Source organism: Mustelus asterias, unplaced genomic scaffold (assembly GCF_964213995.1).
Source record: "Mustelus asterias unplaced genomic scaffold, sMusAst1.hap1.1 HAP1_SCAFFOLD_76, whole genome shotgun sequence".
In the NCBI taxonomy this organism is placed as follows: domain Eukaryota; kingdom Metazoa; phylum Chordata; class Chondrichthyes; order Carcharhiniformes; family Triakidae; genus Mustelus; species Mustelus asterias.
Genome location: NW_027590135.1, coordinates 117174 through 141499, shown reverse-complemented (window position 1 = coordinate 141499; position 24326 = coordinate 117174). Strand labels below are relative to the sequence as shown.

Here is a 24326-nt window from a genome sequence, read left to right as displayed (position 1 = left end):
ATACAGATAGGAGTATTGATAGGCAAAGGGATCTGGGTGTACAGGTACACAGGTCACTGAAAGCGGCAATGCAGGTGGAGAAACTAGTCAAGAAGGCATACGGCATGCTTAACTTCATCGGCCGTGGTACTGAGTTTAAAAATTGGCAAGTCATGTTGATGCTTTATAGAACCTTACTGAGGCTGCACTTGGAATATAGTGTTCAATTCTGGTCGCCACGCTACCAGAAGAATGTGGAGGCTTTGGAGAGGGTACAGAAAAGATTTACCAGGATGTTGCCTGGAATGGAGGGCATTAGCTATGAGGAGAGGATGGAGAAACTTGGTTTGTTCTCACTGGAGCGACGGAGGTTGAGGGGAGACCTGATAGAAGTCTACAAGATTATGAGAGGCATGGACAGAGTGGATAGTCAGAAGCTTTTTCCCAGGGTGGAAGAGTCAATTACTAGGGGGCATAGGTTTATGGTGCGATGGGCAAGTTTTAAAAGACATATACGAGGCAGATTTCTTACACAGAGAGTGGTGGGTGCCTGGAACTCGTTGCCGGGGGAGGTAGTGGAAGCAGATACGGTAGTGCCTTTTAAGGGGCGTCTTGACAAGTACATGAATGAGATGGGAGTAGAGGGATATCGTCCCCGGAAGCGTAGGGGGTTTTAGTTAAGTCAGGCGGCATGGTCGCTGCAGGCTTGGAGGTCTGATGGGCCTGTTCCTGTGCTATAATTTTCTTTGTTCTTTGTTCTTTGTACAGTAAAACATCTTTACCCCTATATTCAAAACATCTTGTAATAAAGGCTTTTCCTTCTTAATTGCTTGTTCTAGCTGCAGATTAGTTTTCTGTGACTCATGAATAGGAACAGTCAAGTGCTTTTGCATTTCAACACTTTCAAGCCCCTCATCATTTAAGGAATACTCTGCACATTGCATTCCATCTGCAAAATTGTTGCCCACTCTTTTAGCCACTTCAAATCCCCTTGAGGAGTTTTTGCCTCCTCCTCACAACTCACACTTCCACCTTTTTTGTGCATTCTCCAAAGTTGGAACTATTGCCTTTAATCGCTGCATCCCAATGATTGATATAGATTGTGATCCTTGTTGTACCCTACTTGTCATTGTCTGCCAACTTGATATGACCTACTCATAAAATACAGCAGCTACAGAGTACAACCCACATCTTCCTCACACTGACAGGAAAAATAATACTCACATTGCAACAATTAACAGATTCTGCATAAAGACACGCAGACCTACCACACACTGACAGCAGGACCTACCTGAACTCCTTCCAGGCCAGAAACAGAGAGGGACAGAATAAAGCCCGTTGTAATAAAGCAGAAAATGACTGGCACAGACTGAAATCCATATTTATGTTTCAGGAACTTATAAGCAATCCACACCTCGCTAGCAGAGTGTACTAGATGTTGAATAAAGAACATGCATAAGTTAATAGTCATGATAGGCAGGATGGTGTCTCATCTCTATTTAGTGCTTTAGTGGCTAAGTGACGTTTCATAGAATCCCTACAGTACAGAAGGAGGCCATTCGGCCCATCGAGCCTGCACTGACCACAGTCCCATCCAGGCCCTTTCCCCGGAACCCCATGTATTTATCATTCAATCCCATGACGCTAAGGGGCAAATGTTGATTCGTTGGTTAGTGTTGACTTTAATTTGTTACAGTACAAGTTGTGAACCTTTGTCATGTGACCCTTTCAGATGATCACTGGGCAATATCAACCTCAATGGGAACTGTAACATCACACATAACTGAGACCTTGAGAATTAGTGGTAGAGACACACTCCAAATAATAGAACAGCATGTTTGGGAAAATACCAACACACTTATACCAAAGACTGTTATGCATAGATTAAAAACCTACTCACATGGCAGAAATTAAAGTGTGCAGTGAAATAACACAAACAAATCCAAAACTGAGAAGCGCAGCTAGAAAAAAATCGCAAGATTTTCCATTCCAGAAACCAACAGGTGCCAAATGAAATACAGAATAACATCCCGGAACCAACATACTGTAAAGCCCACACTCTCTTAAATACTGAATGTTATAGAGAAAATAAAACACACGGACATATATCAGAGATCACAGTAAATCACCCTCCGGGATTGTTTGACTAATCGTCCCTGAACACCTTGCAGCCAGTAATGTCCAACTCTCATTCCACTCCTTCTTTCAGTCAGTTTTCTGTTTTAGCCACAATGTTAGTGTCACATGTGGGACTTGTGGCTGCTGCTCATCAAACTTATTCCCCTTTAACACGCACAGCAGAGCTCGCATTAACCCCTGTCTGAGCCCAGATATTCTGCACTGCCAGCTCCCGGTGATGGGCGGAAGTAAAGCAGAGCAGTTGGTGCTGGTGAGGAAGGGGAAATGTATGAACAGTATCAGCAGTCTGATAGAGTGATGTGGGATTAGCAGCAGAGAGAAATGCGCTGGTGCGGCAGAGGGAGTGAGAGGGTCAGGGGGTTGGGTGGATCGGGGCGGACAAGGGGAAAGGACGGATTGACAAGTTTGTGGATTTGAGCAGCAACCAATGTGTTTGGCCGTGCCCGTTGGGCACCGCAGGGGTTGGGGTGCGTTATCGACCCTGATAATCACATTTTAATTTGATATCTTGAAGTTTCCTTTGTACTTTGATTTTTGTTCGGGCTGTTTCCCCTCCTTTTGGGGAGCTGCCCCTTTTACTTTGTCCTGACTTAATTTAAGTTTGTTTCTTTGGTTTGACCCAAAAAGAGGCCCATGTGTTTGGGTATCTAAACTAACCAATCAGAGACAGCATCACGAATTGACATCATTGTGAATGAGCCAATGGGGAACAGGGCGTTCAGCCATGCTTCATTAGCATAGGCCTCTGCTTTGGTCTATAAAAGAGGAGTTCCGAGCGCGACTCAGTGATTCTGTGTCTGAAATTAACTGTGACAATGGTGGATGAGAAGAAAGCGCCGGTTTCCAAGAAGGGCGCCAAAAAAACGCAAAAAAAGCTGCCAGCAAAGGGCGGCAAGAAGCGGCGAAAGTCGAGGAAGGAGAGTTACTCCATCTACATCTACAAAGTGATGAAGCAGGTTCACCCCGACACCGGCATCTCCTCCAAGGCCATGAGCATCATGAACTCGTTCGTGAACGATATTTTCGAGCGCATCGCGGGTGAGGCTTCCCGCCTGGCCCATTACAACAAGCGCAGCACCATCAGCTCCCGGGAGATCCAGACCGCCGTGCGCCTGCTGCTGCCCGGGGAACTGGCCAAGCACGCCGTGTCGGAAGGGACAAAGGCGGTGACCAAGTACACCAGCTCCAAGTAAAACTCCCCATGGACTGAAAAACACTCCAAACACAACGGCTCTTTTAAGAGCCATCCACAATCTCTGGGAAAAGGCTGTATCATCCATTTAGTTTCATTTATTATTTTACGACGCAGCGTCTCGAACAATCATAATTGCTGTTTTTCTGGTTATCAATGATAGACACGGAGTAATGTAAGTCAACCGCCCGGTGGATCATTGGGTCTGAGTAATATTTAAAATTAATTAACTCGTTCCTGACCCTCTCTGGGTTTAGATCTCAGACGCGTTGATATTAGGTCCCTTTCCCAGGCTTTAGAGAGAGAGAGCGAATGGAGCAAATGTGTCAGAATCATCGAATCCCTGCAGTACAGGGGGCCATTCGGCCCATTGAGTTTGCACCTACAACAATCCCTCACCCATCCTCGTGACCCTACATATTTACCCTGTTAATCCCTCTCACACTGGGGCAATTTAGCATAGCCAATCCACCCAACCCGCATATCTTTGGGCTGTGTGAAGAAAGCGGAGTGCCCGCAGGAAAACCACGCGGAATCGGGGGAAAAAGTGCAAACTCCTCAGTTTCCAGTTTGGTCTCAATGATCGATTAGTTTATTCCCTATAAGCCCCGGTTGTGCAGGAACCTTCAGTCTCGACGAAGATGGAGAACAGCCCGTCCGTTTGCAGAACGATGTCAATGAAACTTTCTGGCGGCTGGTTCGAGAGTTTTAAAAAGAAAGAGATTAACCCCGAATGTATCCCGCATTCTAAAAGCAAATCTGCAACTTGGGATAAAATGTGAAATTGTGCAAACACAGACTGATGTTTTAAAAACGTTGTTGATAGATAGTTAATTATTGATGGGATTTGGTATTAACCGTATTTCTTGTTTGAGAAATATATCTGCGAACTTTCCAAAGCTGAACAATTTATTTTCGGCTTGTTTTCAGATAAACCCAGACTGAAAATCAGAAACTGCCAGATACAGGTTAACTATAGACTGGGGAAGAGAGAAAGGGAGATTCTTACATTCCTCAAAATGAATTCACCATTACCGATTAGAATAATTTCCGAAACTCTTGTTATTTTCCGCTTTGGCGGCTTTTACGGTTTGAAATGAAATCGGTTGGAATCTGAGATTTTGGCGCCGTTATTTTCCGCTATCACTCCGTGGGCTCCCCGGATTGGTGAGTTAGGCAGATTTCTGATTGGTCATATGAACAAGATGCTGAGAGGCAGCAACAAAGTGACCAATCAGCAATCATAGAAACCCTACAGTGCGGAAGGAGGCCGTTCGGCCCATCGAGTCTGCACCGACCACAATCCCACCCAGGCCCTATCCCCACATATTTACTTGCTAATCCCTCTAACCTACGCATCCCAGGACTCTAAGGGGCAATTTTTAACCTGGCCAATCAACCTAACCCGCACATCTTTGCAATGTCCGCACCTCCATTCCTCCCGGAGCTATAAGAGAAGCGAAAGGGAGTGGATTTCAGCATTCTTTGTGAAAGTGTTTGTGAGATTGTGCAGATGTCTGGAAGAGGAAAGAGCGGCGGGAAAGCTCGGGCCAAGGCCAAGTCTCGCTCCTCCCGGGCTGGACTGCAGTTCCCGGTGGGCCGTGTTCACAGGCTCCTGAGAAAGGGCAACTATGCTGAGCGTGTGGGTGCCGGAGCCCCGGTCTATCTGGCTGCTGTGCTCGAGTATCTGACCGCTGAAATCCTGGAGTTGGCCGGGAACGCGGCCCGGGACAACAAGAAGACCCGCATCATCCCCAGACACCTGCAGCTGGCCGTCCGCAACGACGAGGAGCTCAACAAGCTGCTGGGAGGAGTGACCATGGCTCAGGGCGGGGTGCTGCCTAATATCCAGGCCGTGTTGCTGCCCAAGAAAACTTCTGCGGCCTCGTCCAAGAGCAAGTGAAGCGACCATTCTTTAATCTGATAACCCAAAGGCTCTTTTCAGAGCCACTCACTTTATCTGAAAAAGGGTGATCTGTTGTCTAACCGTCAGAGACACTGTACTGCTCTTCACAGTAGAGCTGTTTCTCGCTTTGCTTTATCAATCCGTAGTTCGCCCTGTGCACATTACTGACCCAGGTGTTTTAATGCATGTAAATTTATGCTATTTATTGGAGAACATTTTACATATGTTGGAAATATCATTTCCAGCACCATGTCTGAGGTAATTATTTAAATTCAGGTACACAATTGCCCCAGAGTGAGAAACAGCATCAAAGATTGATGGCTGAAAAGCACCTCAAACTCAACGGCTCTTTTAAGAGCCACCCACAATCTGAAAAATCTGCGCCATCTTTTCCCTTATTGAGTGAATGAGAAATCTCTTTCTGGAGGATAGAGATTTGTCCCGTTCCGGAATGCTGTGAATGGGACTTCATATCCGCCCCTCACACACACACTCAGATTGAAGGAACAATCAAACTGAACTGAGAGCAGATTTTCAACCCGTCTGGGATTTGTGACGGACAATGAGGCCCAGCACAATATCAGGACGTAATTATTTACATTTAATGATGTAGGCAGGGAGGAAATGGCCGAGTGAGGGAACCGTGGTTCACAAAAGAGGTGGAATGTCTTGTGAAAAGGAAGAGGGAAGCTTATGTAGGGATGAGGAAACAAGGTTCAGATGGCTCGATTGAGGGTTACAAGTTAGCAAGGAATGAGCTGAAAAAGGGGCTGAGGAGAGCTAGGAGGGGACATGAGAAGTCCTTGGCGGGTCGGATCAAGGAAAACCCCAAGGCTTTTTACTCTTATGTGAGGAATAAAAGAATGACCAGGGTGAGGTTAGGGCCGGTCAAGGACAGTGGTGGGAACTTGTGTATGGAATCAGTAGAGATAGGCGAGGTGATGAATGAATACTTTTCTTCAGTGTTCACCAAGGAGAGGGGCCATGTTTTTCAGGAAGAGAAGGTGTTACAGGCTCATGGGCTGGAGGAAATAGATGTTCGGAGGGAGGATGTACTGGCAGTTTTGAATAAACTGAAGGTCGATAAGTCCCCTGGGCCTGATGAAATGTATCCTAGGATTCTTTGGGAGGCGAGGGATGAGATTGCAGAGCCTTTGGCTTTGATCTTTGGGTCCTCACTGTCCACGGGGATGGTGCCAGAGGACTGGAGAGTGTCAAATGTTGTTCCTCTGTTTAAGAAAGGGAATAGAAATGACCCTGGTAATTATAGACCGGTTAGTCTGACTTCGGTGGTTGGTAAATTGATGGAAAAGGTCCTTAGGGATGGGATTTACGACCATTTAGAAAGATGCGGATTAATCCGGGATAGTCAGCACGGATTTGTGAAGGGCAAATCGTGCCTCACAAATTTGATAGAATTTTTTGAGGAGGTAACTAGGTGTGTTGATGAAGGTAGGGCGGTTGATGTCATATACATGGATTTTAGTAAGGCGTTTGATAAGGTCCCCCATGGTCGGCTTATGATGAAAGTAAGGAGGTGTGGGATAGAGGGAAAGTTGGCCGATTGAATAGGTAACTGGCTATCTGATCGAAGACAGAGGGTGGTGGTGGATGGAAAATTTTCGGACTGGAGGCAGGTTGCTAGCGGAGTGCCACAGGGATCGGTGCTTGGTCCTCTGCTCTTTGTGATTTTTATTAATGACTTAGAGGAGGGGGCTGAAGGGTGGATCAGTAAATTTGCTGATGACACCAAGATTGGTGGAGTAGTGGATGAGGTGGAGGGGTCTTGTAGGCTGCAAAGAGACATAGATAGGATGCAAAGCTGGGCTGAAAAATGGCAAATGGAGTTTAACCCTGATAAATGTGAGGTGATTCATTTTGGTAGGACTAATTTAAATGTGGATTACAGGGTCAAAGGTAGGGTTCTGAAGACTGTGGAGGAACAGAGAGATCTTGGGGTCCATATCCACAGATCTCTAAAGGTTGCCAGTCAAGTGGATAGAGCTGTGAAGAAGGCATATAGTGTGTTAGCTTTTATTAACAGGGGGTTGGAGTTTAAGAGCCGTGGGGTTATGCTGCAACTGTACAGGACCTTGGTGAGACCGCATTTGGAATATTGCGTGCAGTTCTGGTCACCTCACTATAAGAAGGATGTGGAAGCGCTGGAAAGAGTGCAGAGGAGATTTACCAGGATGCTGCCTGGTTTGGAGTGTCGGTCTTATGAGGAAAGGTTGAGGGAGCTGGGGCTGTTCTCTCTGGAGCGGAGGAGATTGAGGGGAGACTTAATAGAGGTTTATAAAATGATGAAGGGGATAGATCGAGTGAACGTTCAAAGACTATTTCCTCGGGTGGATGGAGCTATTACAAGGGGGCATAACTATAGGGTTCATGGTGGGAGATATAGGAAGGATATCAGAGGTAGGTTCTTCACGCAGAGAGTGGTTGGGGTGTGGAATGGACTGCCTGCAGTGATAGTGGAGTCAGACACTTTAGGATCATTTAAGCGGTTATTGGATAGGCACATGGAGCACACCAGGATGATAGGGAGTGGGATAGCTTGATCTTGGTTTCAGATGAAGGTCGGCACAACATCGTGGGCCGAAGGGCCTGTTCTGTGCTGTACTGTTCTATGTTCTATGTGCTATGTATAACTATATTCAGTTTCAGAATAAGATTTTTTTTTCACTCGAGTTATCTGGGCACCGCTCCCGGAACAGAATAAAGGCGGGAACGAAGAGGTTATTCTCGGGCTGATCTGTTTATTCCGCAGTTTTCCCAGAGGACGGAATCAGCGAGATCTGCGCACAAGCTGCGCCTGAGTCCATTGCAGCGCTTTAAGATCTGCCTCCCCCCGGCGCTCCCTATTCTCCGGGCACAAACCTGCCTGTTCCACCGGCGGGATTGAGTCAGGAATTCTCTCCACACCTTCCATTGTAACATTCCCGACAGCTTTCGGGGAGAGGGTCAGAAATCAGCCGTTTCTCTCTGTCCCTGTGAAGTCTGTGTGAAGGAGTTGGTTGGCAATCTCTGTGTTTCTGCTTTTCCACTGAGCTGAGATTTGCTCCGTTTCAAATTGCTGAACGGGGACTGATTACCGCGGGTTATAGATAAGAGTTTGAGAAATTCAAACTGTTCCTAAAATAGCGCCAGGATTCTGTGAGGGAAAATACAATAAACAGATTATAAAGTGTGAGATTGAAATAGTTTCCTGAACGTTAAGGCGTTCCGTTATTTTATACTTTTCCTGCACTGAAATTGGCGGGTTTTTCCCAATTTGAAAATGTGAACCAATCAAAATCTCCCATTTCTTCCCCCTGGCTCTCCGATTGGTGAAGAATGTGATTGAAATGAGAGTGACCAATCAGAGCTAGTGTCTGGCTGCAGCCTCACAAACCGCTCATAATGATTATTAATAGAGATTAAACTGACGGAATCTGTATTTGAGTTATTGAATGTTCTTTGTTTCCACAGATAAATATTTGAAGAACTCCACACGAGTTACAGGGAAGAATGTCGCCAGCTCCTTCTCACACATTCTCCGAGCTCAGAGAAATAATCACATTTTAATTTGATGTTTTTAAGTTTCCTTTGTACTTTGATTTCTGTTCGGGCTGTTCCCCCTCCTTTTTGGGGAGCTGCCCCTTTTACTTTGTCCTGATTTAATCTGTGTTTGTTTACTTGGTTTGGTTTGACCTAAAAAGAGGACACAGACAGCTCATCAATTCCACAGTCTCCGAGAACAGAAATGATTGCAGAGGGACATTTTCAATCCAGCAATCAAACAGCAGGAATGGCAGATGCTGTGTCCCTATCACGTCTCGTTTTCGTACCAGGATGGCCGAGTGGTTAAGGCGTTGGACTTAAGAAGGATTTTTAACACTACATTCTGCACCCTCTCCTCTGTATACACTGCGAAGTGCGCACGCAACCAGAGTTTTCACAACATAGTAATTATTTCTTGTCACAATAAGAAATCAAATCAAACTCAATACCGCCGACAGGGTGATCCATAAATCCCAGTCCAAACCATTATCAGATCATCACTGTGTCAATCCCACAATAGAGCAGCCTTTGCTCCAAATTAAGTATCAGATAAAACCGTAAAATGGTTTTTTGGTTAAATGTTACACAATTAACCTTAATAATGTACTTTGAGATTCCAGTTAAATACCAGTTATATCACCTACATCAGGGGTTTGGAAGTGGCAGTACTAATCGCCATGGTGAGTTCTCACAAATACATTAGATACAAATCTGAAAGACAATCTCAGATTGAGATATTCTGAAAGCGAGTATAACCTGAGATACAAACTCAGGTTCCAGTTGAAAACTCACCGAAATTATGAACCTAAAAGTTACAATATCAATTTGATGACTATGAACTGAACCATAAATTATAAACTAATCCTCACTCACACTGAGCCAGATGGAAGACATTGTGCCAATTCCAGACTGAGCTCCATTTTACACTCATGTCAAAATTCTTACTCCGAATCAGACTGTCACAGATCATATCAATGTGAACAACCTGAGTGAAACGTGCATAGCAATCCAGTATCAGATTGAAGGATACATTACCTTTCACAGTTGTGTTCACAGTGACAGAGATTTGTTACTGGGCCAAAACTCACTCACATTATTTTCTTCAAACCTACTGCATCAGTGGCCTATTTCTGTGTTGGAAAGTTATTTGGAATTAATCCAAATAGATAACTTGTCCCAGAGATTGAAGGTTATTTAATTAATCCCATACTCACACTAAATACCAAAGACTGATAAATAAGAGAATAGTTCTGATCACATGTTCAGCATCAACAGCTGAAAAGTACAGGCTGTTTACTGCACTCACTCACAGGAGCTGAGTCTGAGTGATATGAAATAAATCACACACACACCAATTGTATCACTGAGGGATTTGGAAACAACCAAAGGCTCACACAGAGTAACGGAAACAAATGGAAGATTAGATAGAGAGAGACGTGAGTGAAAAATCCCAAATGAGACACACAATTTTAAACAGCATCATAGATTTACATACATGATTAATTCCACTGACAGGAACAGCATGAAGCTGATGTTCTGCAAACAGTACCAGAGGAATTAAAGCATATATTCCACAAACAGCAGCAGGGGATTTAAAATTACTGATGTTTGCCACACTTATATGAAATGCTCACAGATATAGAGGCCATTGACAGGTCTCGAATGATCCAACACTCACACACTTTATAAGAGTCTGCCAGATATTTCTAACTGGCACCCTCCGAAACAACACCAGGCAAATTCAGATTCAGAATGGAACCAGATACTGAAACATGTGAATTGATTCCAACACTGATTGTGTGTCTTGGGCAGCCCATACCTACGGGGATATGGTGGATCATGACGGCAAATCCTACCATACACATCACCAGGCAGGTCGCTACTGCACAAATAAAAGCAAATTACTGTGGATGCTGGAATCTGAAATCAAAAGAGAAAATTCTGGAAAATCTCAGCAGGTCTGGCAGCATCTGTAAGATGACAAAGGTCTTCGACAAAGGGTCGTCTGGACTTGAAACGTCAGCTCTTTTCTCTCCTTACAGATGCTGCCACACCTGCTGAGATTCTCCAGCATTTTCTCTTTTGCTACTGCACAATGTGATTCTGCAATGGGGCAACACTTACTAAATAATCCTGATTGTGCTCAGAATTACACTGAAAATGTGACCAGAAGGGCAGAGTTTTTTTTTGAAAAATGTGACCTCCCCTTTAAGGCAGAGGTGAGGAGGAACCTTTTTGATCAGTTGTTTTTTTTTCTTTATCCATTCATGGGATGAGGGCATCACTGGCTCAGCCAGGATTTATTGCCCACACTTAATTGCCCTGGGGTAGGCAGTGCTGAACTGCAATCTTCAACTGCTGCTGCCAATGCCATATAGGTACACCCAAAGTGTGTTTTGTCTTTGGCGGGGGATGTTGGGGAGTGGGAAGTTCCTGGACTCTGACCTACTGACACTGAAGGAACGGCGATATATTTCCAAGCCCTGATGATGAGTGGCTTGGAGGGAGATTTCCAGGTGGTGTTGTTCTGATGCATCTGCTTTTCCTTTTCCTTCTCGGCTATTGTCATTGTGGGTTTGGAAGGTTCTGTCAAATGCACCTTTGTGAATTCTGGCAATGCATCTTGTAGATGGTGTGCACTGCTGACCCTGTCTGTCAATGGTAACATAAGCCTTATTGTGACTAATAAATACACTTTAACTTTAACTTTTGGTGGAGGGAGTGACTCTTTGTGGATGGGAAACGAATTAAGTCAGATATTTTGTACTGGATAGTGTCAAACTTCTAGTGTTGTTGGAGCTGCATTCACCCAGGCAAGTTACATCTGGAAACCAGGTACTCCGGCTTCCTTCCACAGTCCAAAGATGTGCAAGTTGGGTGGATTGGTCATTCTAGATTGCCCTTTGTGTGGTAAAAAGTGAAGGTTAGGTAGATTAGCGGGGTGGGTGCGTGGGGCTCTGGCTATAGGACATGGATGGGATGCTCTGTCGGAGAGTCAGTGCAGTTTCAATGGGCCAAATGATCTCCTTCAGCACTGTAGGGATTCTGTGATTTAAAGGTCATTTGACTGTCAGGACTGCCCTGAGGAAAGTGGGAAAGTTGTTTGTAGCATTTGCAGCAGTGAGCTTGTTGCAGATCAAATGGTTGATTGCAAGCGAGAGTTGATGAAAATAACTGCTTCCTGCAAAGAAATAGAAGAGACACTTATGGGGAACTGCAAAATGTTTTTCTTTCAAACTGCTCCTGAAAACGTGAATAGTAGAGAATGGTTTCGAACCGTCGACCTCTGGGGTATGGGCCCAGCACGCTTCCGCTGCGCCACTCTGCTATAAGCTAACAGTTTCCTGCTTATTATTGCTGAGTTGTAGTAGGACAAAATGTCACTGTTGCATTGCTGTTTAATGTCAGAAAATGTGCTCGGCAGCTCCGCCTGGCGGCACAATTCCATGCTTAACACACCAAGAATGGAACACACATAAAAGCAGCAAGAGACTGACAGGAGACACAGACAATGGAGAATGGACCGACTGATCATTTGTGTAAAGTGTTCATGAAAAGATCAGCCATGATCTTATTGAATGGCGGTGCAGGCTCGAGCTGACAAATGGCCTACTGATGCTCCACGCTTTTATAATCTCATATTCTTCTTTGGATCCAATACTATTTAATTTATTTTGTTATCCATGATTGGGCCACTTTCCAGTTATGTTTACGTGCCAGAAAGGAATGTATAACTCTTCCATTACATACAACTATGCCTTAAATATTAGCCATTGCCTATCGACCGTTATGTCATTTTATGAATGTATTAATCCGTAATCTATTTTAGCAAACTCACCTCTCATAACTTCCTAGTTTACGTTATTTAGGTTTGGGATTCTCGTTCAGGATTGGATCTGAGTCATGCTTCTGGACTGATGGGAGATGTTCCACAAAGCAGTCACTCAATCTACCAATGCAGAGCACATCATTAGCAGTGAAATTTTAGAAAAAATATAATGTTGCAAAAGCTAATTCTCCTGCATGTAGACACTGAACTGTGAGGAAAGGTAATGCGGCCTTCCATTCAGGAACTGCTGGTATTTCTTCCCTTTCCTCAACCAATCTTCTCACCGCTCTGTGGCAGGCAGGGTTCACAAGTGTGTCGCTCCCATGTCCCACACTTGGAACATTTCCAATCAGTTCACAATGATGATTGAATTTCTGAGAAGAGTTTCTAGTCACCTGCCATTTTCATTCTGCATCTCACTCTCACACGGATTATTCTGTCCTGGGTCTTTCCTGGTGTTCAGAGCACCTCTCCTCCTTTCAGATTTTTCTTACTTTATGTATCTGGTGATTATCCCTTTCACTGTGTAACTAATTCTTACTATTTAATGCATGTGTGCATGTCACAGATATTCCATTTCGTTCTTTTTCACATGAGCCCCTCTCCTCTCCATTTGCCTGTAATGTATTACATTTCTAACTTCAAACAGTTCTGATGGGCAGATGTTGATCTGAAATATTTGCTATTAACTGTTTGTCTCTGCAGCAGCTCACTTGTTATGTAATTACAGAATTACAGATAGATTACGGATTAATAGATTCATAAAATGGCATAACGGTCGATAGGCAATGGCTAATATTTAATGTTTAATATTTAAGGCATAGTTGTATGTAATGGAAGAGTTATACATTCCTTTCTGGCACGTAAACATAACCGGAAAGTGCCCCAATCATGGCTAACAAAATAAATTAAATAGTATTGGATCCAAAGAAGAATATGAGATTATAAAAGCGTGGAGCATCAGTAGGCCATTTGTCAGCTCGAGCCTGCACCGCCATTCAATAAGATCATGGCTGATCTTTTCATGAACACTTTACACAAATGATCAGTCGGTCCATTCTCCTTTGCCTGTGCCTCCTGTCAGTCTCTTGCTGCTTTTATGTGTGTTCCATTCTTGGTGTGTTAAGCATGGAATTGTGCCGCCAGGCGGAGCTGCTGAGCACATTTTCTGACATTAAACAGCAATGCAACAGTGACATTTTGTCCTACTACAGCTCAGCAATAATAAGCAAGAAGCTGTTAGGTAATAGCAGAGTGGCACAGCGGAAGCGTGCTGCGCCCGTAACCCAGAAGTCGATGGATCAAAACCATTTTCTGCTATTCACCTTTTCAGGAGCAGTTTGAAAGAAAAACATTTTGCAGTTCCCCACAAGTGTCTCTTCTATTTCTTTGCAGGAAACAGTTATTTTCATCGACTCTCGCTTGCAATCAACCATTTGATCTGCAACAAGCTCACTGCTGCAAATGCTACAAACAGCTTTCACACTTTCCTCAGGGCAGTCCTGACAGTCAAATGACCTTTAAATCACAGAATCCCTACAGTGCTGAAGGAGACCATTTGGCCCATTGAAACTGCACTGACTCTCCGACAGAGCATCCCATCCATGTCCTATAGCCAGAGTCCCACGCACCCACCCCGCTAATCTCCCTGACCTTCACTTTTTAACCACACAAAGGCAATCTAGAATGACCAATCCACCCAACCTGCACATCTTTGGACTGTGGAAGGAAGCCGGAGTACCCGGTTTCCAGATGTAACTTGCCTGGGTGAATGCATCTCCAACAACACTAGAAGTTTGACACTATCCAGTACAAAGCATCTGACTTAATTCGTTTCCCATCCACAAAGAGTCACTCCCTCCACCAAAAGTTAAAGTTAAAGTGTATTTATTAGTCACAATAAGGCTTATGTTACCATTGACAGACAGGGTCAGCAGTGCACACCATCTACAAGATGCATTGCCAGAATTCACAAAGGTTTATTTGACAGAACCTTCCAAACCCAACATGACTATAGCCGAGAAGGAAAAGGAAAAGCAGATGCATCAGAACAACATCACCTGGAAATCTCCCTCCAAGCCACTCATCATCAGGGCTTGGAAATATATCGCCGTTCCTTCAGTGTCAGTAGGTCAGAGTCCAGGAACTTCCCACTCCCCAACATCCCCCCCCCCCAAAAAAAAAACACACTGTGGGTGTACCTATATGGCATTGGCAGCAGCAGTTGAAGGTTGCAGTTCAGCACCGCCTACCCCAGGGCAATTATGGGTGGCAATAAATCCTGGCCGAGCCAGTGATGCCCTCATCCCATGAATGGATAAAGTAAAAAAAAACAACTGATCAAAAAGGTTCCTCCTCACCTCTGCCTTAAAGGGGAGGTCACATCTTTCAAAAAAAATTCTGCTCTTCTGGTCACATTTTCAGTGTAATTCTGAGCACAATCAGGATTATTTAGTAAGTGTTGCCCCATTGCAGAATCACATTGTGCAGTAGCAAAAGAGAAAATGCTGGAGAATCTCAGCAGGTGTGGCAGCATCTGTATGGAGAGAAAAGAGCTGACGTTTCGATTCCAGATGACCCTTTGTCGAAGACCTTTGTCATCTTACAGATGCTGCCAGACCTGCTGAGATTTTCCAGAATTTTCTCTTTTGATTTCAGATTCCAGCATCCACAGTAATTTGCTTTTATTTGTGCAATAGAGACCTGCCTGGTGATGTGTATGGTAGGAATTGTCGTCATGATCCATCATATCCCCGTAGGTATGGGCTGCCCAAGACAATCAGTGTTGGAATCAATTCACATGTTTCAGTATCTGGTTCCATTCTGAATCTGAATTTGTCTGGTGTTATTTCTGAAGGTGCCAGTTATATATATCTGGCAGACACTTATAAAGTGTGTGAGTGTCGGATCATTCTAGACCTGTCAATGGCCTCTATATCTGTGAGCATTTTATATAAGTGTGGCAAACATCAGTAATTTTAAATCCCCTGCTGCTGTTTATGGAACATATGCTTTAATTCCCCTGGTACTGTTTGCAGAACATCAGCTTCATGCTGTTCCTGTCAGTGGAATTAATCATGTATGTAAATCTATGATGCTGTTTAAAATTGTGTGTCTCATTTGGGATTTTTCACTCACATCTCTCTCTATCTAATCTTCCATTTGTTTCCGTTACTCTGTGTGAGCCTTTGGTTGTTTCCAAATCCCTCAGTGATACAATTGGTGTGTGTGTGATTTATTTCATATCACTCAGACTCAGCTCCTGTGAGTGAGTGCAGTAAACAGCCTGTACTTTTCAGCTGTTGATGCTGAACATGTGATTAGAACTATTCTCTTATTTATCAGTCTTTGGTATTTAGTGTGAGTATGGGATTAATTAAATAACCTTCAATCTCTGGGACAAGTTATCTATTTGGATTAATTCCAAATAACTTTCCAACACAGAAATAGGCCACTGATGCAGTAGGTATGAAGCAAATAATGTGAGTGAGTTTCGGCCCAGCAATAGTGGAGGGTGTGCAGCAGCAGCCCGCACAGGAAACGCCTCCGCGCGGTAGAAAAAGGCACAGAGGGCATTTCCGCAAGGTGGCTCAGGGGCACCTCACCCAGGGAGGGGGGGCTGAGGCTTTGGGCCAATGTGGAATTCCGCCCGAACAGGGGAACGCTCGGGCGGGATCCCACCGCATGCCTGCGCCGTCTCGAGTTTGCGTGCAGTTTCGGGGCCGAGCACGACCGTCCTAAGGTCTAGGATGGCTTTGGTCGCGCGCCGGACGGTCGTCCCCGTGCGCTCAGCCAGCACGCGGGGACTCATCCAGCCCGCCCCGCCGCCATCGAGCACGTCCCCGATTCTGGTCACCCCAGCGTCCACAGCCCTCCTCACCGCCAGCCACCTGAAGTTATACGGCTGGAGGAGCAGATTGCTGAGCAGCGGCTCTCGCACGAGAGCCGCTACTCCTGACGGGGGGGAGCTGCGTCGCGAGGCGACCTTGTTCTAGACAGTGAGGAGGTCCTGGTAAAAGACGGGCAACTCCTGCAGGGCGGTCGAAGCACGCCCCAGTTCGATATGCAGGAGCTGCACATCATAATTGAGGCCGTGCCAGTGGCGGAAGAAATACGTTGCCATGGCACACCATCGTGGAGGGGGCTCAACGTAAAAGTACCTCTGCAGGGCCTGGAGGCGGAAGGTCGCTATCTGAGTGCGGAGGCACACCAGACCTTGTCTGCCCTCCTCAAGCGGGAGATACAGGACAGCAGCAGGGACCCAGTGCAGTCGATTGCCCCAGAAGAATCGCAGGAGGGTTCTCTGGATATCGGTGACAAAGCCAGGGGGAGGGGTCAAAGGGACCAGCCGGTACCACAGCATGGAGGCGACCAGCTGGTTTATGACGCGAACTCGTAGGACAGCACTCGGAGCAGTCCTGTCCGGAGACTTTGGCCTCCAGCTCCCGCCAGTTCACCGGCCAGGATTCCTCGGCTGGGCAGAGATGGGCCCCCAAGTAGAGGAGGTTGGTCCTGCTCCAGGTGAAAGGCCTGAGCTCCTCCGGAAGGGGGTCCGTCTCCCAAGGACCGACAAGGAGTCCGGAGCACTTGGCCCAGTTGATCCTGGCGGAGGACGCAGCGGAGTACACCGCCTGGCATTCTCGCATCCTCCGCAGGTCAGCCGGGTCCATGAACATGAGGAGCACGTCGTCGGCGTAAGCTGACAGGACCACCCCTACGTCCGGTCCGCGCAGGGCCAAACCTGACAACCTCCTCCGCAAGAGGCGCAGGAATGGCTCCACGCATACGGAATGCAGTTGGCCGGACAAGGGGCAGCCCTGCCGTACTCCTCTCCCAAAGCGAAGGGGCGCCGTCAGGGACCCGTTAACCTTAATCAGACACTCTGCGGCAGAGTACAGTAATCGGATCCGGGCGACAAAGTGCGTCCCGAACCCGAATGCCCGCAGAGTCCCGAGTAAATACTCGTGCTCCACCCTGTCGAACGCCTTCTCCTGATCTAATGACAAGAAGGCGCCCGACAGACCAGTCCTCTGGGTGTGATGTATTAGGTCCCGGACCAGGTGGAGATTGTCATGTATGCAACGGCCCGGGACCGTGTAGGACTGGTCAGGGTGGATCAAGTGGTCCAGCACGGATCCAAGGCGTGAAGCCGTAGCCCTGGCAAAGATTTTATAATCCGTGCTGAAAACTTTGCGAGCCTTCTTTGAGTTAGTGGCTCAAGCAGTAGAGTTAATATTTCAAATCACACCCGCTGCGAGCAGGGTTCGAACTAAAATCAAAGCGAGTCGGTTCTCACAGTGATATCAAAGATTGTGCTTACGAGAAACAGATAGAGATTTGTCCCGTTCCGGAATGCTGTGAATGGGACTTCATATCCGCCCCTCACACACACTCTCACATTGAAGGGACAATCAAACTGAACTGAGAGCAGATTTTAAACCCCAGTCTGGGATTTGTGACGGACAATGAGGCCCAGCACAATATCAGGACGTAATTATTTACATTTAATGATAACTATATTCAGTTTCAGAAAAATATTTTTTTTTCACTCGAGTTATCTGGGCACCGCTCCCGGAACAGAGTAAAGGCGGGAATGAAGAGGTTATTCTCGGGCTGATCTGTTTATTCCGCAGTTTTCCCAGAGGACGGAATCAGCCAGATCTGTGCACAAGCAGCGCCTGAGTCCATTGCAGCGCTTTAAGATCTGCCTCCCCCCGGCCCTCGCTACTCTCCGGACACAAAGCTGCCTGTTCCACCGGCGGGATTGAGTCAGGAATTCTCTCCACACCTTCCATTGTAACATTCCGGACAGCTTTCAGGGGAGAGGATCAGAAATCAGCCGTTTCCCTCTGTCCCTGTGAAGCCTGTGTGAAGGAGTTGGTTGGCAATCTCTATGTTTCTGCTTTTCCACTGAGCTGAGATTTGCTCCGTTTTAAATTGCTGAACGGGGTCTGATTACCGCGGGTTATAGATAAGAGATTGAGAAATTCAAACTGTTCCTAAAATAGCGCCAGGATTGTGTGAGGGAAAATACAATAAACAGATTATAAAGTGTGAGATTGAAATAGTTTCCTGAACATTCAGGCGTTCCGTTATTTTGTATTTTTCCTGCACTGAAATTGGCGGGTTTTTCCAGTTTGAAAATGTGAACCAATCAAAACCTCCCATTTCTTCTCCCTGATCCTCCCATTGGTTAGGAATGTGATTGAAATGTGAGTGACCAATCAGAGCTGGAGTCTGTCTGCAGCCTCACAAACCGCTCACAATGATTATTAATAGAGATTAAACTGACGGAATCTGGATTTGAGATGTTTAATGTACTTTGTTTCCACAGACAAATATTTGAAGAAACCAGATATTTCCTCCACACGAGTTACAGGGAAGAATGTCGCCAGCTCCTTCTCACACATACTTCGAGCTCAGAGACACAGACAGCTCATCAATTCCACAGTCTCCGAGAACAGAACATTTTCAATCCAGCAATCAAACAGCAGGAATGGCAGATGCTGTGTCTCTATCACGTCTCGTTTTCGTACCAGGATGGCCGAGTGGTTAAGGCGTTGGACTTAAGATCCAATGGACATATGTCCGCGTGGGTTCGAACCCCACTCCTGGTAGAAGGATTTTTAACACTACATTCTGCACCCTCTCCTTTCCTTCTCGTCTGTATACTCTGCGAACGGTATGCTCGGTCTGTATAGTGCGCAAGAAACCAGAGTTTTCACAGCATAGTAATTAGTTTTTGTCACAATAAGAAATCAAATCAAACTCAATACCGCTGACAGGGTGATCCATAAATCCCAGTCCAAACCATTATCAGATCATCACTGTGTCAATCCCACAATAGAGCAGCCTTTGCTCCAAATTAAGTATCTGATAAAACCGTAAAATGTTTTTTTGGTTAAATGTTACACAATTAACCTTAATAATGTACTTTGAGATTCCAGTTAAATACCAGTCATATCACCCACATCAGGGGTTTGGAACTGGCAGTACTAATCGCCATGGTGAGTTCTCACAAATACATTAGTTACAAATCTGAAGGACAATCTCAGATTGAGATATTCTGAAAGCGAGTATAACCTGAGGTACAAACTCAGGTTCCAGTTGAAAACTCACCCAGATTATGAAACTAAAAGTTACAATATCAGTTTGATGACTATGAACTGAACCATAAATTATAAACTAATCCTCACTCACACTGAGCCAGATGGAAGACACTGTAGCAATTCCAGACTGAGCTCCATTTTACACTCATGTCAAAATTCTTACTCAGAATCAGACTGTCACAGATCAAATCAATGTGAACAACCTGAGTGAAACTTGCATAGCAATCCAGTATCAGATTGAAGGATACATTATCTTTCACAATTGTGTTCACAGTGACAGAGATTTATTGCTGGGCCGAAACTCACTCACATTATTTGCTTCAAACCTACTGCAACCTTCTGTGTTGGAAAGTTATTTGGAATTAATCCAAATAGATAACTTGTCCCAGAGATTGAAGGTTATTTAATTAATCCCATACTCACACTAAATACCAAAGACTGATAAATAAGAGAATAGTTCTGAATCACATGTTCAGCATCAACAGCTGAAAAGTACAGGCTGTTTACTGCACTCACTCACAGGAGCTGAGTCTGAGTGATATGAAATAAATCACACACACACCAATTGTATCACTGAGGGATTTGGAAACAACCAAAGGCTCACACAGAGTAACGGAAACAAATGGAAGATTAGATAGAGAGAGACGTGAGTGAAAAATCCCAAATGAGACACACAATTTTAAACAGCACCATAGATTTACATACATGATTAATTCCACTGACAGGAACAGCATGAAGCTGATGTTCTGCAAACAGTACCAGGGGAATTAAAGCATATGTTCCACAAACAGCAGCAAGGGATTTAAAATTACTGATGTTTGCCACATTTATATGAAATGCTCACAGATATAGAGGCCATTGACAGGTCTCGAATGATCCAACACTCACACACTTTATAAGTGTCTGCCAGATATATATAACTGGCACCTTCAGAAATAACACCAGACAAATTCAGATTCAGAATGGAACCAGATACTGAAACATGTGAATTGATTCCAACACTGATTGTGTGTCTTGGGCAGCCCATACCAACGGGGATACAGGAGATCACGACGACAAATCCTACCATACACATCACCAGGCAGGTCGCTACTGCACAAATAAAAGCAAATTACTGTGGATGCTGGAATCTGAAATCAAAAGAGAAAATTCTGGAAAATCTCAGCAGGTCTGGCAGCATCTGTATGATGACAAAGGTCTTCGACAAAGGGTCGTCTGGACTTGAAACGTCAGCTCTTTTCTCTCCTTACAGATGCTGCCACACCTGCTGAGATTCTCCAGCATTTTCTCTTTTGCTACTGCACAATGTGATTCTGCAATGGGGCAACACTTACTAAATAATCCTGATTGTGCTCAGAATTACACTGAAAATGTGACCAGAAGGGCAGAGTTTTTTTTTGAAAAATGTGACCTCCCCTTTAAGGCAGAGGTGAGGAGGAACCTTTTTGATCAGTTGTTTTTTTTTCTTTATCCATTCATGGGATGAGGGCATCACTGGCTCAGCCAGGATTTATTGCCCACACTTAATTGCCCTGGGGTAGGCAGTGCTGAACTGCAATCTTCAACTGCTGCTGCCAATGCCATATAGGTACACCCACAGTGCGTTTTTTCTTTGCTGTGGGGGATGTTGGGGAGTGGGAAGTTCCTGGACTCTGACCTACTGACACTGAAGGAACGGCGATATATTTCCAAGCCCTGATGATGAGTGGCTTGGAGGGAGATTTCCAGGTGGTGTTGTTCTGATGCATCTGCTTTTCCTTTTCCTTCTCGGCTATAGTCATGGTGGGTTTGGAAGGTTCTGTCAAATACACCTTTGTGAATTCTGGCAATGCATCTTGTAGATGGTGTGCACTGCTGACCCTGTCTGTCAATGGTAACATAAGCCTTATTGTGACTAATAAATACACTTTAACTTTAACTTTTGGTGCAGGGAGTGACTCTTTGTGGATGGGAAATGAATTAAGTCAGATGCTTTGTACTGGATAGTGTCAAACTTCTAGTGTTGTTGGAGCTGCATTCACCCAGGCAAGTTACATCTGGAAACCGGGTACTCCGGCTTCCTTCCACAGTCCAAAGATGTGCAGGTTGGGTGGATTGGTCATTCTAGATTGCCTTTGTGTGGTAAAAAGTGAAGGTTAGGTAGATTAGCGGGGTGGGTGCGTGGGGCTCTGGCTATAGGACATGGATGGGATGCTCTGTCGGAGAGTCAGTGCAGTTTCAATGGGCCAAATAGTCTCCTTCAGCACTGTAGGGATTCTGTGATTTAAAGGTCATTTGACTGTCAGAACTGCTCTGAGGAAAGTGGGAAAGCTGTTTGTAGCATTCACAGTAAGAAGTCTCACAACACCAGGTTAAAGTCCAACAGGTTTATTTGGTAGCAAATACCATAGTATTAAAAACGCACTGTGGGTGTACCTATATGGCATTGTAGCATTCACAGCAGTGAGCTTGTTGCAGCTCAAATTGTTTATTGCAAGCGAGAGTTGATGAAAATAACTGTTTCCTGCAAAGAAATAGAAGAGACATTTGTGGGGAACTGCAAAATGTTTTTCTTTCAAACTGCTCCTGAAAACGTGAATAGCAGAGAATGGTTTCGATCCATCGACCTCTGGGTTATGGGCCCAGCACGCTTCCGCTGCGCCACTCTGCTATAACATAACAGTTTCCTGCTTATTATTGTTGAGTTGTAGTAGGACAAAATGTCACTGTTGCATTGCTGTTTAATGTCAGAAAATGTGCTCGGCAGCTCCGCCTGGCGGCACAATTCCACGCTTAACACACCAAGAATGGAACACACATAAAATCAGCAAGAGACTGACAGGAGGCACAGACAAAGGAGAATGGACCGACTGATCATTTGTGTAAAGTGTTCATGAAAAGATCAGCCATGATCTTATTGAATGGCGGTGCAGGCTCGAGCTGACAAATGGCTCCACGCTTTTATAATCTCATATTCTTCTTTGGATCCAATACTATTTAATTTATTTTGTAAGCCATGATTGGGCCACTTTCCAGTTATGTTTACGTGCCATAAAGGAATGTATAACTCTTCCATTACATACAACTATGCCTTAAATATTAGCTATTGCCTATCGACCGTTATGCCATTTTATGAATCTATTAATCCGTAATCTATTTTCGCAAACTCACCTCTCATAACTTCCGAGTTTACTTTATTTAGGTTTAGGATTCTCGTTCAGGATTGGATCTGAGTCATGCTTCTGGACTGATGGAAGATGTTTTCAAAGCCTGCAGAGGGATTTGGACCAACTAGAAAAATGGGCTGAAAAATGGCAAATGGAATTTAACGCAGACAAGTGTGAGATGTTGCACTTTGGAAGGACAAACCAAAGAAGAACGTACAGGGTAAATGGTAGGACTCTGAAGAGTGCAGTTGAACAGAGGGATCTGGGAATACAGATACAGAATTCCCTAAAAGTGACATCACAGGTGGATAGGGTCGTAAAGAGTGCCTTTGGTACATTGGCCTTTATAAATCGGAGTATCGAGTATAAAAGTTGGAGTGTTATGGTAAGGTTATATAAGGCATTGGTGAGGCCGAATTTGGAGTATTGTGTACAGTTTTGGTCACCTAGTTACAGGAAGGATGTAAATAAGATTGAAAGAGTGCAGAGAAGGTTCACAAGGATGTTGCCGGGACTTGAGAAGCTGAGTTACAGAGAGAGATTGAATAGGTTGGGACTTTATTCCCTGGAGCGTAGAAGATTGAGGGGAGATTTGATAGAGGTGTATAAGAATTTGATGGGTATAGATAGAGTGAATGCAAGCAGGCTTTTTCCGCTGAGGCTAGGGGAGAAAAAAAACCAGAGGGCATGGGTTAAGGGTGAAAGGAGAAAAGTTTAAAGGGAATATTAGGGGGGGCTTCTTCACGCAGAGTGGTGGGAGTGTGGAATGAGCTGCCGGATAAAGTGGTAAATGCTTTTAACATTTAAGAAAAACTTGGACGGGTTCATGGATGAGAGGGGTGTGGAGGGATATGGTCCAAGTGCAGGTCAGTGGGACTAGGCATAAAATGGTCCGGCACAGACAAGAAGGGCCAAAGGGCCTGTTTCTGAGCTGTAATTTTCGATGGTTCTAAAGCAGTCACTCAATCTACCAATGCAGAGCACATCATTAGCAGTGAAACTTTAGAAAAAATATAATGTTGCAAAAGCTAATTCTCCTGCATATAGACACTGAACTGTGAGGAAAGATAATGCGGCCTTCCATTCGGGAACTTCTGATATTTCTTCCCTTTGTTCAACCAATCCTCTCACCGCTCTGTGGTTGGCAGGGTTCTCAAGTGTGTCGCTCCCATGTCCCACACTTGGAACATTTCCAATCAGTTCACAATGATGATTGAATTTCTGAGAAGAGTTTCTAGTCACCTGCCATTTTCATTCTGCATCTCACTCTCACATGGATCATTCTGTCCTGGGTCTTTCCTGGTGTTCAGAGCACCTCTCCTCCATTCAGATTTTTCTTACTTTATGTATCTGGTGATTATCCCTTTCACTGTGTAACTAATTCTTATTATTTAATGCATGTGTGCATGTCACAGATATTCCATTTCGTTCTTTTTCACATGAGCCCCTCTCCTCTCCATTTGCCTGTAATGTATTACATTTC

At 44.9% G+C, this 24326-nt stretch overlaps 3 protein-coding genes and 2 non-coding genes across 6 annotated transcripts in view; 4 read left to right on the top strand and 1 right to left on the bottom strand.

Moving 5' to 3' along the window:
- Nucleotides 1–24326, top strand: part of LOC144483578 (uncharacterized) — a 210062-nt gene that overhangs the window by 169052 nt on the left and 16684 nt on the right. The window lies entirely within an intron of this gene.
- Nucleotides 2336–3311, top strand: LOC144483560 (histone H2B 1.2-like). The gene is made up of 2 exons (XM_078202196.1): nt 2336–2368; nt 2883–3311. The coding sequence occupies exons 1-2, from the start codon at nt 2336–2338 to the stop codon at nt 3309–3311; spliced, it is 462 nt and encodes a 153-aa protein (XP_078058322.1).
- Nucleotides 4824–5213, top strand: LOC144483586 (histone H2A-like). Its single transcript, XM_078202223.1, has one exon. It carries the CDS (start codon nt 4824–4826, stop codon nt 5211–5213), a length of 390 nt encoding a protein of 129 aa, XP_078058349.1.
- On the top strand, nt 19123–19205 carry trnal-uaa (transfer RNA leucine (anticodon UAA)). Its single transcript has one exon. It is a non-coding gene; the product is annotated as a tRNA-Leu (tRNA).
- Nucleotides 22276–22347, bottom strand: trnam-cau (transfer RNA methionine (anticodon CAU)). Its single transcript has one exon. It is a non-coding gene; the product is annotated as a tRNA-Met (tRNA).

Coding starts and splice junctions, on each gene's coding strand:
- LOC144483560 (XM_078202196.1), top strand. CDS start 2,336: ATGGGCGGAAGTAAAGCAGAGCAGTTGGTGCTG. Junction 2,369..2,882: donor AAGCAGAGCAGTTGGTGCTG/GTGAGGAAGGGG, acceptor GGTCTATAAAAG/AGGAGTTCCGAGCGCGACTC.
- LOC144483586 (XM_078202223.1), top strand. CDS start 4,824: ATGTCTGGAAGAGGAAAGAGCGGCGGGAAAGCTCGGGCCAAGGCCAAG.